The 18498-nt window shown below is 45.0% G+C and overlaps 1 protein-coding gene across 1 annotated transcript; it reads left to right on the forward strand.

Moving 5' to 3' along the window:
- The first annotated feature begins 265 nt into the window (after positions 1 to 265).
- Positions 266 to 17571, forward strand: ccdc120 (coiled-coil domain containing 120). Its single transcript, XM_037102318.1, has 11 exons — positions 266 to 1205; positions 8479 to 8637; positions 8723 to 8822; positions 9968 to 10098; positions 11046 to 11147; positions 11243 to 11363; positions 11546 to 11605; positions 11963 to 12116; positions 12636 to 12737; positions 13076 to 14113; positions 15183 to 17571. Exons 3-11 carry the CDS (start codon positions 8774 to 8776, stop codon positions 15277 to 15279), a joined length of 1854 nt encoding a protein of 617 aa, XP_036958213.1. The 5' UTR covers positions 266 to 1205; positions 8479 to 8637; positions 8723 to 8773; the 3' UTR covers positions 15280 to 17571.
- Positions 17572 to 18498: the final 927 nt, after the last annotated feature.

Here is an 18498-nt window from a genome sequence, read left to right on the forward strand (position 1 = left end):
TTATCGAGCCTTTTATGTATCTAGAAGAGGCTGTGTAATATTGCTAAATTGCATTGTGGGTAACGTAGTTGCCAAATTCTAGGGGGAAAAAAATTCTGAAATATTTTTTATTCTTTTTTAATGATCAAATAACAGGAGCAGCATTTATATGAATGAATGGGGCTCTGCCTCCAACAGAGATTTTAATGTTACATCCTCAGTTTGGGCAGCCATGCTTTAATTGAAGGAAAGCCTCAAATCCAACCTTAAAGCATTTTAAAATGTCAGTAGACAATAAAGGCAACATAGTCATGGGTGAGAGGCAGCTGTTAAACAGTACTTTGTAGATTTTAAAATAGAAATTTTAAAATTCCACTAGAAATTCTTCTTCACTTACCTGTTTAACATTGAATGTATTTAATTGTCTTTTGGTAATCTGAATTAGCATTAGCATGCTGTCTAATTTTCACTGTGTTGGTTTTGATATCTCGGCTTTTGTTTTCATAAACACATGAGGGTTTCTGCTGTTCATGACTGGACAGCAATAAAGTTTTGCGCTTGCACCTGAAAACAAATATCTAAATAAAGTCTTCCTCTCAGAATAACTGGGTAAGGACCGATCAGGAGGACCACATGAGCACCGCGCACCAGTTCCAGCTAATGTGCTCTCTCCCCTTCTTCGCCACTGAGCGTCCCTGAACGCGTCCCGGCGCAACAACTGCTGAGAATCCCGGAGCTCTAACTAGATGACCATACCTGCTTGTCACAGGACCGACACATTGAAGGCATGTAACATCTGGGAGGGGCAACGCTGCTGGCTGTGACAGTGTCGGCTCGGTCGGCCGTGAGAAACGGAGGGTTTTCATCCGGCGCAGACGGGAAAGCTTTCCTGTCTCTCTCGGAGCAGGTCTGCTGAGCTCAGATGCGCAGAGGCTCCGACACGGCGGAGGTCGCGACGCTGCTGGTGAATTACAATCGGGGACACGAGAGCTGCCGTGAACGAGGGGCGACCGGTTTTTTTTTTTTTCTTCTTCTTCTCGCGCATCACGAATTGGAGCACGTTGAATTAACCGAAGCTTTTCTTCAAGGGGAGGATTTTACACCGTGACCCCCCGCAAACACACACCACCACCACCACCAACCCTCCGAGCAGGAATGACTCTCCTCGGCTCGGTTTCGCTACAGAGGACCGCGGAGACCTCCGAAGGCATCGGTCATGCTCTCTGGTAAGAGGGGGGGGATTCAGCTCCAAGATGTCCTTCTTCATCCTGACTGGGCGTTTTTAATGAGCAGCCGACAACATAACCTGTGTTCTCTGTCATGAATGCTCGGCCTATACGTAGGAGACTGCGAGACGTGATCCGCCGTGTTATCTCTCGTTCGGACGTGCGTTTACCTTCACGCACAAAAAAAAAAAAAACAACCTCCAGGGTTGTCACCGTGTCAGAGAGAGCGACACACCTGCGATATGTCTCCATGAATTAGCCCGGTGTGCTTCGTTACCAGGCGCCCTGCACCGATTATGCAGATGCGGGACGGCTGTTGTTGCAGCCTCAGAAGCCGGGGCTCGATGCGGGAGCACATTATGCTGCTCCACGCCGGGCTGAGCAACACGCCTGTACATGAAACGCAAAGCGCCGGAGGACCTGAGAGCTCTCGCTTAGTGCGTGTGTTGCGGGGCTCTCTCTCTCTCTCTCTGCAGCCTGTAAACAGAGCAGCGCTGATGGAGGCACCTCCGGTGTTTCCAGCAGCCACGGACGCGGTGGATGCAAACAGGCAGATTTAAATGAGAAAGGAGGTGAATAAGAAAAGGGCTTCTTGGGAACGCACAACTTCTCCCTGCTGCATTGTTGTGGAGCGGGACAGGCGCAGCGCTGTCCGCTGGGCCCCTAATGATTTCACTGTCCTCGCATATAAATCCTGCCCGTTCTCATGCAACAGTGTTAAGCCCCATTATTAACAGATTCCTGAACAAGGATCTCTGTCTGGATCTGAAACACACTCATCCGCATGTGTGTGTGTGTGTGTGTGTGGGGGGGGGGGGGGTCAGTCAGTGCCTTCAGGGGTGATTCACTGTGAGCCCACCGTTTGGTGTATCTGGGAAACACCTCTCTGTTTTCAGAGGGGGATTTTCCACTTTGCTGCCAAGCATTCTCCAAAGTGCTGATCGCTCCTATTTTTTGGGGGGGGCGGGGGGGTTGGGGTGTTCTTGTATTTGCCGGAGCTTTTGAGGTTCTTGGACACATCGGGCCGTTTTGCAAAGAGGGTCTGGTGGGGTTGTTTTATTGCAGGGGAAGCCTGGAGGCCGTTCGTGCTCTGTTTTGTCTTGCTCAGGGGGGATTTCGACGCGTGTTGGTGTTTGTTTTCTCCCCTCTCTGTTCCCCGCGAGCGTCCAAATTGGTAACACGGCGCTCGCCTTCTCTATGAAGCAACTCCCCGTTGTTTTCACGCCGCTTTGAGTGTTACAATTCAATCAAACGCCGTGGAATTGGACCATGACCCAGATTGGTGCAAACACAATGGGATACTTTAGCCATGCTGTTGCATCAAGGTGACACTGCTCCTTTTATGATGCCCCCAAGACATGGACTGACATGATGATAGCATCTGGTTCAGCAGTAGTCGACTGACAAGCATGCAGGTTTATGATCTTACCCTGATCTGGATCCTGGACCTTTCAGCAAGGCCTCTTTGCCTGTACCATTTGCATGGGTTCAAAATGAAAATACGCTTTTGGCTTCGTCCATAGTCGTGGGTAGTTCTGTGTGTGTGTGTGTGTGTGTGTGTGAGCTCGGGGAATCAAGTCCCAGACCTTATCAAGTGTGGAAAGTGTACCAGAGCAGCACGGCTACGGATAAGGGAATTCACCCACATTTCCTTTGTCGTCAAGAACGGAGAGCAGAGAAGAATCGGACCAGGCTGTTGTACATGTGCAGTAATGAAGTGACTGCCTGTGGCCGCACGTCAGAAACCAAACACGGCAGATTACGGCCGCACTGAGGCATAAAAACGACAGCGGGAATACATACTGTACAGAAATCCCTCCAGGTGTTACGGAGCAAAGGGGAAATGCATAGGAATAATCCCCTCGGACGTTCGAACCACATTCCTTTCTTTATTACTCCCCCCGCCTCAGCTTAGCCGAATCCAGGTGGATAGCAATCACCAAGATTGCTCTGTTTCACCCGCGGTGGTTGTGTCAAACGTGCAAAGGTGAGCGTCAAGGCTGGGGAGGAGGACCGCTGAGCCCCACGATTGGTCCGCCTGAGCTAAGCTGCCCTGCTGTATGCCGATAAGCGTGTTGTAAATCAGTATTTCATGGATATACAGAGCACAAGAAGAGATCATATTGGCGTGAGGGGGTTGGGGAGCAGGGTCGCCTGACCTTCCATGAGCCCTCCTTTGGTCGGGGTTGGTCAGATGAAGGTAGCTCAGTAAATCCTCTGCACTGAATCATCTGCGTGTCAGCTGATCTCTGTTCCAAACAGAAAACTGAGTTGCGTCTCCCTTTTCTCATCACTTCACCTCACTGATCGGGGTGGAACATCCCTGGAGTTTGATGCCGGATGGCAGGAAGAGCGCTCAGATAAAGGTCACATTATCGTTCTCTTACAAATGAACAGAGCAGGGTTCGGAGGTCAGACGCATCAAGAATAAAACATCAGAAGCTTTGCCGTGGCACGCCTCTGAAGTCATCCCGAGAGCCGACCTCGCAACGTTCCAGCTTTGTCCAAACCCACACACTCTGCAACACCACTGGCCTAGTTCTGACTCCTCCGAAAACAGGTTCCGGAGCTTCGCCTGTCTCTGTCGGGGCCGGCTGTAGAGTTATAACCCTGCCCTGGTTACCATGTGTAAGTTCACAACAGCAGCAGCTGTGTCAACACCAGCAGTCAACATGCGGGCTGCCGGCCTCACCTGTCTGCAGAGAGCAGGAGGTGATATTTCAGCTGCTCTCTGACATCTCAGCTGCTCTGTGCCGCCTGTTGAAAGAGACTGACACGCAGTTTGTGCAACACAAGAATCAGCTGTTCGTATTTAAGGCGAGCTGCACTGTAAAGTGATGAATATATCTGTTATATAAATGCTGTCGACAACGGTGGCCTGTTCCTGGGACTCTGGGGCCAGATAAAAGCTGACGGCAGACAGAGTGAATCCCTCTGAGAGCTGGGAGGCACCGTGTTTATCAAGGGATGAGAAAGCTTGATGTAAAAATTGTTGCCCATAGTAATTTAGCTTCGCTGCGAATGTTTGCGATCTAATATGGATGACTCCTAAGCCTGAGAGAGAGAGCAGCGTGGACATGGTGGGATTGGATCTACCTTACAGGCTTTCGGCGTTTAGCCCGTCGAACTTGAATATTAAACCCTCTCGCTGATTTGCATTCGTGTGATGCGCGCTGCACAGGGACGGCTCACTCTCATCGCACGGCTCATGTTTTAATCAACATGGCTCCCACAGCGCTATCTACACCATCATCACCACCCAGAGCCCCCCCACCCCACCCCCCGCCTCACACATGCTAAGTCAACATGTGTTTGGTGGGCGCGTTGCGTATCTCCCGTGCTCATTTCTCCTCTGATCCCTCCTTTGATGCTGCTCTCAGCTCCGACTCGCTTTATCTGATTCTTCATTGTCCCGCCGTCTCTCTCCTGCAGGCTTCTCTCTGGAATGTGAGGCGGTCTCGTGTTGTGCTACCTGTACCCCTGCACACATCTGTACACCAGATGTTTAAAAGCAGTTAGCACCCCGACTTGAGCCGGTGAGACCACTGATCCTCTCAGGTGTGTTATTTGTCAGGCTCAGTAGTGGTTAGAGGGTGACTTGTAGCAGTTGATTGATTCACCCTCGTCTTTAAGGGATACTTGAAGTAGCCCTGGGGAGCCTTCAAGTGCGTGTGTTTTTCTGAGTGTGTGTGTCGGGGAGCGCAGTTGGTATTAAGTACCGTCTACTGTGCTGTTTCTGCTCACGTCTCATGTCAGAAATTGTGCCGTTTCCTTTTTTTTTCTGTTATATTTTTTCTTCATGTCAGTTCTCTTTTCCCCTTTCAGTTTAGATGTAAACTGAGCTGTTAAGTGTTGCTGCTGGCTTGCAACTGAATTCATCTTCTGTTCGCTGCAAACAAACAGCAACAGCTGTTGTTGGAAATCTGTCACACACAGAATTAACAAGAGTGTTACAAGAAGCAAAATGTGAAAGCCTTGGTGAGATGGAGAGTAAGCCTTATGTGTAACCTGTTGTGCAGCCTTTGCTGAACAACAGAGCAATTAAGGGATGATGGTAAATGCAAAAACACAGCGTGGAGCGCATCCGCTGTCATGTTTTGTGCAGCGTCATGTTATTTCTCACACGTCAGTCGATGCCGGTGGCACTCACCGAACGCATGACAGAAGGAGCCGTCACGACGCAGTAGTCGTGTGTGTTGGAGTGATAAAATTACTGTTTATGTGGAGGGCTGATGTGCGTCGATGCTGGGAAGTCAGACAGTGGCGTCTAGACGCCACAGGTTTGTGTTGCCCCAAACGGAAATAGAAATCAGAGAGTTATTAAGTTAGGAAACTAATCAAGTTACGCTGCAGTATTTACTAGCTATTATTGGCCTGGACGCTATGAGGAAAATGTGCTGTAACGCTGGTCAGCAGTGAGACGGTAATATGACCTGTGATTAAATTAAAAAAAAAAAACAACAAATATTTAAAGTGTAAAAAGAAACAAGCATATCCCTGTGGTGTAACTGTTGGGGCTGCTGTCATATAGCTAGCAGCCTGGATTCTGTCTGAAGGAAAAAAAACAACTGTAAGAATCATAAATTGACCCAGAAATCTTGATTTCAGTGCTGTGAAACGGCAGAGTAAACATCCGGTTGTATTAATAAGTTGGCCCTGGAGCGATGTTCTGCTGTTCATGGGAAACACATATCAACATATGAATCACTCTCCTATTTCTCCTTCTTTGCCTCCTTTTTCAGCAGGGTTCTTTTTCTTTTGCAGTGTAGAGTTTCCACAGCTATTCCAGTTGTTCCAGCGTTACCTGGGGATAGCATCTGGGGGAAACAATGCCTCTTCCTGTTTTGGTTGGGAGAGGCTCTGGGACAAATCCAGCCCAGGAGCTGACCGGATAGCATAGTGAAAGCGAGACTTGGAGAGAATCAGTCTATTTTGGGATGCGGCCATTTATTTACAGTCATTCAACTTTGCACTCAGTATGTACTTAACAATGATAAGCCACAGCCAAAAAGTTGACTGCTGCAAGTTTAAGTGCCCATATTAGCCCCTTTTCTCCTTCCAGCCATCATGCTAGCTGATCTCACAGTGGGCACCAGCATCTGACGGTTGCTAACGGCTAGCTGGGGCTTCATCCGATTTGCCCATTTGTGTGAATGCATGGCCCATGTAAGCAGGGCTTCACCTGATGGGTGAAATGTTAACATGATAAATACAGTGATTTTTCTTATTCATCATCTTTGAAACAGTCTTTTATGGTGTATTTCTAACTAATGTATTATCAGCATGATGACAAAACACAAAACTCTCCTTCAGAGCTAATAGCTCATGGTCATAACTAGACAGAGGAAAGCTGTAGCAGTAAAGCCCCTTAGGTTTTGGAGAAAACAAAGGTTGGTTGTATTGGTGATACATTAACATTACATTTGTAAGAGGAGGAACCCTTTGTTTCTATTTCGAAAGGTTACATCACTATTTTGTTGGAGCATAAATGAAACATTAGTGAACCCACGGCACTACAGTCAAAGGATTGTTAGTTTTATAGAGAGATAAAGGACACATGTTAGTGGGTGGAAAGTAAAGCACCACTTTCTCAAGCAAATGTTTTGTTTGCTGAACAAAGCCAGTCGTGAGAGGCTTGGCAGCCTTTTGGCTCCCGTGTTCAGCTGCCCAGCGACCATCCAGATGAATACCAAATGTCTCTGTCCGTCTCCTCTCGACTGCTTCTCCCAGAGGGTTTACTGCTCGGCCTCGCTGTTCAGCAGAGGCCAGACGTGACACTGCCTTGTACATTCCCAGGTGAAAGTCCTCCTCGGCATATTAGATCAACTCAAAATCTGATTATCACAGACTCGCTTGTGTTTAACGAGGTCCATGTGATGAGCTTTTGTCCGGGCGGCGGTCGTTACTCTGCCTCTTGTTTGTGTGAAAGGCTCCTACTTGTCTGTCAGTGGGAGGTCAAGCATGCCGGGGGTTTTCACACGTACAGGAGCAAACAGCAGCTCCTCCTGGTTGAGTTCCTGCACAGGAGCAAACTTGGTACAAGTATTTCAAGTATGCCCTCGCACAAACGAGGCCCCATTCTCTATGTTGTTTGAGGAAGGAAAACAGAGCTGTGTCTTTCTGACCTAAAAAGCACAAAAAAAAAAAGAAAAGCTGGCCAGCTGTGTTCAGAGCCTTGACACAGCCGCTTCAGTAACTGATAGATAAATGTTTCCTTTTTGAAAGATGTGATGCTGGCAGACGCAGTCTTTGGATGGGTAATTTTGATTCAGCCCTTGAGGCCTTCCGTCTAGATTTGTGGGTTGAATGGAGTCATTTTATGATTTACTCGACTGGCAAGATGCTTGTTTATGGCAGCGATTTGTGAGCGGCGTTGAATGAGAGGCTTTTGGCAGAAAACGCTATCGCTATTTTTGGATGTCAAGTCTCTGCTGGGTATTAGGGACGAGGCTTTTGTTTGTAATGAACCTCCATTATGTGGGGAGAAGTGCACACCAGAGAGGTTGCTCACTTGCTACAGACAAGTGAAGGCAGCATTTCTTGTCATTTTTTAAAAAAAAACGTCCACTTGTTCAATTTTAGGGAGTAACCGTTTAATCTTCTTCTCTCTCCCAGATGATCTGATATGTAGAAGCTATAAAGTACGGTAAAAGTAATTCCATGAAAAGTGAATTTCATGTAAACCTGCATATTTATGACTGCTGCAAAGAGAAACCTCATCTGAACACTGCTTTTATTCCCCGCCTGTGTTATTTATTCCATCACTTTGCTCCTGGCTCGATCCCCTCTGGCTCCCTCTCTTGTGCAGCCACTGAGACATAAAACACACAGGGATTAGATTTCTCCCTCTCTGTGTCTGTCCATACATTATTAATGTTACTTTTTCTGTCTCGCTCTTCCTTCTCTTTGCAAATTAATTGGTTGCTAATTGTATCTGAGAGCTAATTTTAGACCGTAAGTCATTTTCAGAATGCCTGGAGGAGCAACTTAAGTTTTGCGCAGACTTTTGATTTTTAGCTGCAACTAAATGCATCTGAAATGTTTTTAAGTACGGCTTCATATATTGTCAAATGTTTTTTTTGTGTGTGTGTGCTTTTAGTTATCTGATAATTATCTTTACCACATGCTGTTAGACAGATCGACTTCCACCACGTTGACTCTCTGACAATTCATGTCTATGTCACAAGAAAATAAAAATGTTGATCCACTATTCCCTTCTTTTTAACTTCTATTACTAACAGGTTTTTTTTGTTGTTTTTTTATCCTTCTCAAGGGTTCAGCTATAGACACCTGAACAGAGGTGCAGTGGCTCCCCCTCATGGTACCTGCTGTAATCTGATCTAGGAGAGACTGATGCTTATCAACTGCTGACTTGCCAGAAATGCAACCATTGACTCTCCGCCTCAAGAAAACACATGGCTGATACTGCGAGGTCAGCGAGAGGAAAACGTCCAAATCTGTACACATTTAGTTGCTGCGTCTCGGCAGCAGTTAATTCTCAGTTTGCTTTTCTTCAGGTGAGGGCGCGGCTGGGAGCGTGAGTTGTAAAGTCCCCAGAGTTCCATCACATGGAGGTCAAAGGACATCTGATCACATCCATGGGTTTGGGGGCTCCTGGTGAGTAACGACGACTTCTCACACTGTGAAGACGGACACATTCGTGTCCCGACAAGCCTGAAACAGCCTGGCAAATCTATCAGCTTGTGTTTTTCCTCACAGTTCAACAGAAGGAAAACAAAAGTGTTTTTTCTCAAGGGAACAACCAGCTGAAAAAACAGCTGTATGTGTGAAGGCCATTTGTTGACATGCTGTCACCGCAGCTGTCGGATAATCTTATCAGAGCACCGAGGAACGGACAAAAAAAGCATGCAGTGTGAAGCAGCTCAAGCCAAAACACTGCATTTTTGAATAGTGACAAGTCTTGGTTTGAATGCATCACATCTGCATTCAGTCTTCAGTCTCGTGCTGTTTAAGAAGAAGTCTGTATTTTGTTTGCTATTTTTTAGATTATTATATTTTGGTGATAGCCGAAAAAAATCCCTTCCCAGACAACCATTAAGGTGTTCACCCATTAATCCAAACTTTATTACTTCCCTTCCCTGACCGTGGCTCTTATGTGGTTCCTTGCTGATAAAAACAAAAACAGTTTTTTTTTTTTTTCCAATTGCTTTAAAACGTCTGACATTTTGGCTCTTTGTTAAAGGTGCCATATGTAAGAATTTTAGATTCAAAAACTGACCAAAATTATCAACAGACAGTGAAGACATAACAGCTTTGATGTTATACCAAAGACATGTATGTATAGTGTTGCAAAGGTATATACTGAAGTAGCATGCTTACTGGCTAGCCCTGTGTCTGACATCCTCAGTGACAGTTAGCAGTTTCACTGGTGACATGCTGCCTTTATTTGTTTGCAGTATGAATCCAGCAGGTAGCCAGTTCTTACAGATTGCACCTTTAAGTTTACTCAAACAGGAGAAAGTTGAGTAAGTGAGTATTTAAGCAGCAGGTCAGTTTGTATGTTCCTGACTCAAAATGAAGCACAGTGTCAGTGTAGACTGTAATGAAGCAAAGTCCAGGAGCTGTATGGAGCAGAAGAATGAGATATACATGCATATCATTTTAGACACAGAGCCATTACTTGACAGTAGGATCAACTCATTGGTGGTCTTTTTGTGGGATGTGCTGACAATAAAAATTTAAAATTGTGTTAAGTCTTCTTAAGTCTTCTAAAGAGTTGTTTCATGTGCTGTGCTTTGTAGATGTTCAAGGCTGCCAGGACAGCAAGCTGCAGGCTGAGAGGATTGCAGCTCTGCAAGAGAGGAAGCAGGCCCTGGAGGCTCTCCTCAACTCCAGAGTGGGGGAACTCAAACAAGTCTGTTTGCAGGAAGCAGTGAGTAGCTCTCACTTCACTTTCACAGCGTACAAGGCTTCTGGTGCATCATCTCACTCCATACTCACCCCAGATTACCCCCAGACAACTGCAGTTTGTTACTGCAGATAGCACAGCGCATTACGAATAAAAGCATCTTTTAATATTCTGTACATTTGAATCTCAGATCTTAGGGGCACCTTGATGATCTTCAGAGCCCGACAGAGACATCAATTGACCTATATTATCAGCTGTTATTATACATTATATATAGTGATATTGGCATATCTGTTGTCGATATTGGCCAACAATGTTTTGGATTTCGGTGCGGAAACCGATGGTTGGTGTGATTTTAGTTAAGTGTGAGGTAAATTTTTTGGGGGGACAAAGTTTATTGTTCAACTATAAAATATCCTGCCTCCATTACATATATTTACATACCTTTGTCACAAGTGTTACAGGACCACATTTTCAGGATCACTGAAAAAAAATGTGTGTATATCAGCCGATATATCATTGGAATGTTTTACTCCCTTTCGTCGGCCACCACACTGCACATCGTCATCGTCATCAGCTTGTCCACATGTCTTTACGAAGTCACAGCTGCCTCAGCTTTCCATTAAGAGCTGTTTAAACATGTTTTCACCTTGGTGTATAGTGACTCCCTCTGTTCTATTCTAGGATTCACAAGTTGTCTAATTTGTTTTCAGTGTAGCTAATTAAAAAGTGTGAATATCTGCGCATCTTTACATGTTGTTCTATTTCTGTTTTAGCACAAAATTATGCTAGAAATAGTATTTCTTGCACATATTTTTTCAGTGCAGTTCAACTATTTAAAGGGTAGGGTTTTTTTTTTAAGACTTAAAGTAATCTTGTAAGTGCTATCATTTTATACAACAGTTTGGAGCTTACAGGCCAGTGAGGAGATGGATTTTAGTTTACTGGGGGCTAATGAATGTCCTCTGCAGGAGCTGACCGGGAAGTTGCCACGTGCTTTCCCCCTAGAGACGGGAGAGAAACCCCCAGTGGTGCAGCGCAGAGCTGGCCTGGCGCCCAACAGCAAGGCAGAGGTAAGTCAACACCTTGAATATCAATAGTGTTTACGCAGCAGCTGTACCTCTGTGTGTACTTGTGTACTAACACTGCTGGCTGTCTCTGGTGTCAGGATGAGGCTGCCCAGAGAAAGCAGATGAAAGCCATCTTCACCGGTGCTCTGTACAGACACTCAGAATCGGACCGAAATGTCCCAAATAGCAAGAGGACAGTTCATCGAGGGTGTCACACAGGTATGCTTTCAAAGCATCCAGACACCTCACCCACACACCCACTTCAAAAAACAAGCATATCTACGTTGTTAATAACATCCTTTGCCTGTTTAAAACACACTTAGCTTGGCACTTGTGTCAGCAGATGTGTCTAAATCCATGTGTCATCATCTGTGACCTGTGAACGCTTTGTTTTCTTTCAGAGGACACTGTCATGTCAGAGAGTACAAGCTCCATGTCAGATTCAACATCCCATGACAATGGTGAGTCAACCGAATACAAACTTGTCTTTCAACAACTGTCTGTGTCTCTGGTGGATGTGCTGCTGCAGCTCCATATTCATGATGAGCTTAGCTGGCGCAGTAGTAGGCAGGCAGCAGAATTAGCTCAACGTATTTGCATCACATTCAAAATACATCATTCACACTTAGCGGGTGGGAGACTCATTTGCACTTCTGGTGTTTAGACACTGAATTCAAATATGCAGTTACATCTCAGTTGTAAACCCGAAATAGCACGCTTGGCCTGTTGTGTTTTTAATGGACGTGATCAGTTTATTTGTCATCTGTGAGAGGGCTTCATTAAAAGGTAATTTCTTTGTTGTTCTTTTCTCCCAAAAGAGTCTTCTCCCAGCGTGGCCGCTGACCAGCGCTCTCTGTCTCAGCCCCGGCTCACCGTGGGCAGCCCTGACCACAGGATCAGCAGGAAGCTGTCTCCGGTCGAGATTTACTACGAGATGAGGACACGCCGCAACTCTGTCACAAGCTCTGTCAGGTGCTTCTCTTAAAGTGACCCTGTACTGCAAGCTGTGCAGTCTGCTTTTAACACCAAAATTATTAATCATTGTAATCCCCCTAAAAATAGCAGATTCACGCCCACCAATTACCAGTAGACGAGTTTGCCTTTCTGTTTTTTTTTTTTTGTTTTTTTTTTGTTTTGGTTCAATGTCACAAGTACACTCTTTCAAACTCAACACAGACTAAACTGTAAAAGTATGAGTGCTGCTTGAATGGAGATAGACAGAAAGCCATTCATGCTGCGATATTCAGAACTGTTATTTGCATCATAACGTCACACCGGAAAAGGGGCAGAAATGAGTGAGTCCACCTAAGTGTCGTGTTTGTCACTGCCAATCAGTGCTGGAGCTGATAAATACCCACGAACAACCTGAACTGCAGAGTCATTTGACCCAGGAATGAAAACTTATCGTGCCTTTTCTCACTGAAGACAAAAGCTAGTGTGAGTTTAGCAAATGTTTAATGCACCCATGTCTTCTCGTGTTGCGTCTCACAGCCCAACTCACTCTTTACCAAGAAGTGCATCTAACGTTGAAGGCAGAAGTGTTCCAGCCACTCCTCTCTTGGCCCGAACTGCTCCAATCAGCGTTCACGTCAGGTAACCTGTGATACAGAGCTGCTTCCGTCTGATGAATCAAAGCCACAGCTCCCTCCCACTGTGATAACTGTGTGCAGGGAATTGGCTTAATGACTTAGTTGAATGCAGACACAGAGTCAGGGTTGTTACCACGATTAGTGTCAAATTTAGCTACCAGCAAGGGCTTGAGCTCGTCGTTTGCTCTTTGAGCATAAAAATTGTGTCCCGTCTTAAGTGATTTTCTGTGAAATGCTGTTACACGGTTTTGATTAAAATTGCTTTCACTCGCTTTTCTTTATCCACAGTTGCTCCGAGTCCTCTCCTAATGTAATTTGTTGTTGTGCTTATCTCTGCTTCAGGTCGGATGCGTCAGGTGGTAATGGGTTGAAGCAGTGGTCTGGCAGTCTGGATGTTCCCTACATGATTCCACTGGCCCAGGAGGGCTCCTCCTCAGACCGGAGAAGCTGCCCTTACAGCTCCCGGGCCAGGCGCAGTAACAGCTCTGAGGCGCTGCTAGATAGATCGAGCCTTCCGGACGATCCTGCTCCCAGAAACGGGATGCCCCCCCGAGGAGGGCCCTACAAGAGCTCTGAGACACTGACTGATGGCAAGCTGCGACACATTCACCTGGGCAGCCCTGAGAGACACGTGGATAGCTCTGTGGAACAAGCCAAACTGCGTCTGTCCATGGGTGGCAGAGGGGCTGGTGGCGGCTACAATGAGCTACTGATGGACTATATCTGGGGAAAACAGCAGAGGATGCAGGTGCAGCACCACCTGTACCAGTCCACAGGCAGGATCTGGCAGGACGGGCCCTCTCCTCGCTCCTCTACTGCAGCGGCGCCTCCCCATGCCAACGGCTTTTCACATTCCCAGGTGCATCTCCCCAGCGCTGCACCTCCTTATAGCCCCATGGTCCTCCGAGGGTCCCAGGCTGAGCTGCGCAGGGTCAAAGTCACCAGAACCAAATCTTGTGGACCCTTTATTCCTTTGCAGCAACATTCCCAGGATGGCATCCTGCTGTCAGCGTACGAGTCACCCCTTCCTGCCTCTGGCACCACCACATCCTCCATCCCCAACCTGCTCCCCTACCAGACCGAGCTGTCTGGCCCCTCCTTCAGCCGCAGACCCCCACAGTTCTCTCTCCCGACCCCAGAGGACTCGACACGAAGCTTGCATAAAGCCCTGGCTCTGGAGGGACTGAGGGACTGGTACCTGAGGAATGCCCTCGGCTATCCTCCTGCTGCCTCCAAGAGCCACGAGGCGGGGATCTCTCGCCTCTCACACCCCCATCCGCTGGTGCACCAGGCCCAGTCTGTGCAAGGTGAAACAGCCAACCTCCACAGGTCTTCGATACCCCAGTCAGCCAGCTTCCATGGTCACCCGCTGCATGGAAGGTCAGTATTTTTGTGTCTTTTATATGTATATGTCTTGAGTAGGAAACATCATAAACTTTGTGATATGTTATCTGATTTCAAGGGCCACTTTGTATGTTTTAGCAGGTATATATGAATATATTTAATTAACTACAAATAACAATATGCATGTAAACACAATCACTCGGTCAGTATTTACCACTGAGATTTGCCTAAAGGGGCAATATGCTGTTCCTTCACTACCATCTACAGTGAAACTGTGGTTTATTTTGAGGCACAAACAGACCGACCTGCTGCTTAAATACTCACTCAACTTTCTCCTGTTTGAGTAAACTTAAAGGTGCAATATGTAAGAACTGGCAACCTGTTGAATTCATACTGCCAACAAATAAGGGTGGCATGTCACCAGCATAACTGCTAACTGCAGCCAGACTACCTGGGGAGTGTTGCTGTTTACACCAGTCAACTTGGGGTTTGGATCGAGGTTTTCAGGCATGGGGCTGGCTTGTTAGCCTGCTACGTCCGTAAATATCTCTGCAACTCAATACTTAGACATCTTTACCGTTAAGCCAGAACTGTTATGTCTTCATGTTCTGTTGATTATGTTGGTAAGAAAATGTTTAATGTTTCAAACTAAAATTCTTACATATTGCACCTTTAAATATCCTTGTCACTGGAAGCCTGGCAGCTAGTCCTCCGGCAGAGGATGGTGCTATTACTCTCACTCTGTTCCCCCTCCAGTCCATCGATCATCCTCCGACTTTTACAATCCTGGCTGTTTTATTTTCGTTTGTCTTTGTATTTTGTGAGGTCAGCATTTCCTGCTGCTGTCCGCCTCATGCCAACATCCAGCCACTCGGATGTCTCCTGATAAAAGAACACTCAAGTTTTCTCACAAATTTTCCTTGAAGTGGTCTGCTACATACAGTAGTTACACATAAACTGTCAAAGACATCCCTTCTAGTCTCTCTATGTAGCCATGAACCATACTTTATAAATCACGAATATGCATCCTCACTGTGGTTTCACCCTCCTCTTCCTGCCTCTGGTTTGTGAATCACTGTATTGATTTGTCTTTCCTCCCCGACAGGTCGATGGAGTTCTCTCTCTACCAGGAGACTCCTCATCCACAGATGCAAGAAGCGACCCCAAAGGAACCCAGTGCAGACCCAGGCACGCTAGTCTGAAGCAGCAGAACATAGATGCACGCACACACACACACACGCACACACACACACACACTCAGACTCACACAGATAAGTTGATACAATGTGACCTCAACAGCAAAGCAAAACACGGCAACCTCAGCAGAAAGAGACTGGAATAAATGACAAACTGTAGCTGTACAGTGTGAAAAAGCCTTGGCAAGTTCCCCCCCCCGTTATAACTAATCCCACCAGTATATGAACTTCAAACCCAGTGATCCCATGTGGATGCGTACCAGAATTCACTAATAACAATATGGTCATGCTGTACTTCATATATCAAACCAGTAAAATCCTTCCTAGTAACCCCGAAAAATCTCCCGAGATATACTTTTTTACAGAATATATTCAACTCTAAATCACTATTTTGTATCTTCTGAGATATAAATAACAGTTATATTACAGAGTTAATTTATTGCTCATTAATCGTGTGATGTACGAAGATGTTATATGAGCTCACATCATTTGAAAAAGTATTATTAATACATGCCGGTGAATGTGTGTTTGTGAAACTATATAAAACGCAAAAAAACATGCTTCGGTCTCCATCTGCCATTGATTTCAAAGCCATTTGTATTTTTCACGTTTGATAAACGAAAGGGGCCATGAACTGTAGCGTGCGGGTGTAGCGGACGGGAGTGCCTAAAAGTTTTAATATAAACCTTGGTTAGAAAACTTTAAAAGTGCTTTCTATTGATCTGAAATGTTAGCAGCAAGCCTTGTGAGCGTAGTCTAATCGAATAGTGAGAGCAGTTTACGATGTCACTAAATTAGGGTATTTGGAATGATGTCATACATATTGTGATTTTTTTCCGTTTGTTTTCTAGATTCAGCTCGGTGCTGGCCGATAAATGTAGCTTTTCTCTGTGCTGACCTTCACAGAGTAATTAGATCAGTTTTAGGACAAAACCTGAGGGCTGTTGTGAGACCTACTGTGTGGCAGTAGCTCGTCTGTATGACAAATATTTACTCATATCGAGACGATTTATTCTGCAGTTGGTTGCGGAGGATTTGAGAGTCATATGGAGCACTTTATGAACATCTTAAGCCTTAATTCCCTATGAAATTGTCTCCAAGAGAGATGAGAGGCAATATGAAGCTTTTGACAGGGTTTGTAATTGGGGAAAGTTGAGGAAAGCGAGTTTTATCAACATCTTCTGAAGGTCTGTTTGAGTCTGTATATAGCGTGGATTGTACTGATGAGTTTCAAGCTGATATTTTATTCCCGTGCTAACAACGTAATTTTTTCAACTAACGACATGAGTATTTAATCAGAATAACCTCCCCGACTCATTCCACCCCCAAGTGAGCACTATTTAATTGGTTGTAAAAAGTGAGGTTGGTGGTTTGAACAGAATAGGGCTGCTGCAGTTTTGAATGATGGTGTGAGCAGGTCTCATGCCAGTAAATTTGTTAATGAGAATTCATGCTGGCTGATTTTTGTATTTGTAGTGATTTCAACTCATTTCATGTGCTTGTTTGTGTCGTTTCAAAAAATAAAAAAAATAAATTAACACTTCACATTTTTTAAAGATCAGAGTAGTTATGTGTGACGATGATATATTTGTAATCGGAGTCTTAGCAGCTGCAGTGTTCAGAAAAATCAGAAGATTAAAATCCTCAAGGAGGCTGAAAGTATTTGTCTTATTGTAAACAGAAGTCAACATATTTTTAAGTATTTTTCCATTGGCCATGTTGGGACTCATTTGAATGTACTTCTTTACGTTTGTCACTCGTGGTGTTGTTTTCTACTCTGTTACAAACTGTAGCACACACCGAATGTTACCTGGTTTCTTCTGCTGTCTGATGTGTTCACATCCTCTCAGTATCCAGCTTCATGCAGCTCCTTACAGCTGGTTAAAACCTGAAATCAAAGACCAAACTGCTGTGCACTGGGGGTCGTAAATGTATTTTTCATATAATGTACTCTGTAAGTTTAAAGTAAATGATATAAATTTAGCTCTGAGGCAAATTTATTCAAACTATATTATATTTATGAACCTATAACATTTTGTAGCTATCTACTGTAGCTCTTTCTCATCAGTGCAGGAATCGGTAATGTGTGTTAAATTTAATTTCATTCAGCAGTGTGACGTGTCAATATTTGATTCTTCTACTTCTTCTTCTTTTTTTTTGATATTTAAGTGCAGCTGTTTTCTCTATCCCTCCCCTCTTTATAGCCAGGCCTATGAAATAAGACTTTAGGCCCGCCCTATACTGTATGTATGAGACTGTGCATTCATTCTACTAAATAAAGTGTCATGTTGAAATCAACACAGGTGTAAAATGTTTATTTGTTAAGACATTAGCTTTCCTGTTGCTGTGTCTTACTGCTCTTTATTTTTTGATCTGTTGTTCTTTTCTGAAATAAAAAAGGAAAAGCAATTTTATGCACCATAATAAAATTTAAATGTTAACTCACTATGTATCAAGTCTGTCATAAAACAATACACAGATGTTTGCTTGCTGAAATGATTCCTGCTGTTTAAAGTGGCCATTAAAGGGATGTTCGGGTGTAAGTTTAATCCATGGTTTAACACACCGTGACATTGAGTAAGAATCCCCCCTCGAGAGATCAAGTTTGCAGACTGCTAGCTTATGTAGTTTCAGCAACCTCGGAAAAAGACTGCACGATAACAATACACTGCAGTATATGCCTCCAAGATGAAACCGCCATCAAAAAGCCATAAATAATGCTCGGAACAGCACTGAACTTCAGCAACAGCACAAATAGAGCACAAATTTCTATTGTGAAGTGAACACAACTCACCACTCTCCTGCAACAGCTTTATCTCAGGCTCCTCTCCTTCCTTCCTCCACCAGGCAGCCTGGTCCTGTTGCTGTCCTCCTCGGACAGACACTGAAGCACCGTTTTATTTTTTTCGCCAATCTTTCACTCTCTTCTGGTCGATGTCTAGTGGCTGCTTTTCCCGATTTTTCCTCTGCATATTTTAAGACAAATTTGAATTTCAAGTTGTTTAAAAAAAAAAAAATTAGACTCAACATTTATTTGGAACCGGTGGTTATTTATCAAAATATACACCTGCACCGGGCGTTTAATTGAGACCCGACTACCCGGTATTCAATTTGTCAGACATTTAAATACCTGTGCACTGATTTTGCGCACTGAACTGTCCAAGGTGTTTAACCCGGAGTATGCGCTGCTCCGGGTTAAACACCTTGGACAGTTCAGTGCGCATG

Source organism: Acanthopagrus latus, chromosome 6 (genome assembly GCF_904848185.1).
Source record: "Acanthopagrus latus isolate v.2019 chromosome 6, fAcaLat1.1, whole genome shotgun sequence".
Classification (NCBI taxonomy): domain Eukaryota; kingdom Metazoa; phylum Chordata; class Actinopteri; order Spariformes; family Sparidae; genus Acanthopagrus; species Acanthopagrus latus.

Bases quoted from the DNA above. Each gene is read 5' to 3' on its own strand.
- ccdc120 (XM_037102318.1), top strand. From the start codon at position 8,774: ATGGAGGTCAAAGGACATCTGATCACATCCATGGGTTTGGGGGCTCCT. The intron at 10,099-11,045 runs GTGAGTAGCTCT...TGTCCTCTGCAG, and splicing joins AAGTCTGTTTGCAGGAAGCA to GAGCTGACCGGGAAGTTGCC. The intron at 12,117-12,635 runs GTGCTTCTCTTA...TGCGTCTCACAG, and splicing joins TCTGTCACAAGCTCTGTCAG to CCCAACTCACTCTTTACCAA.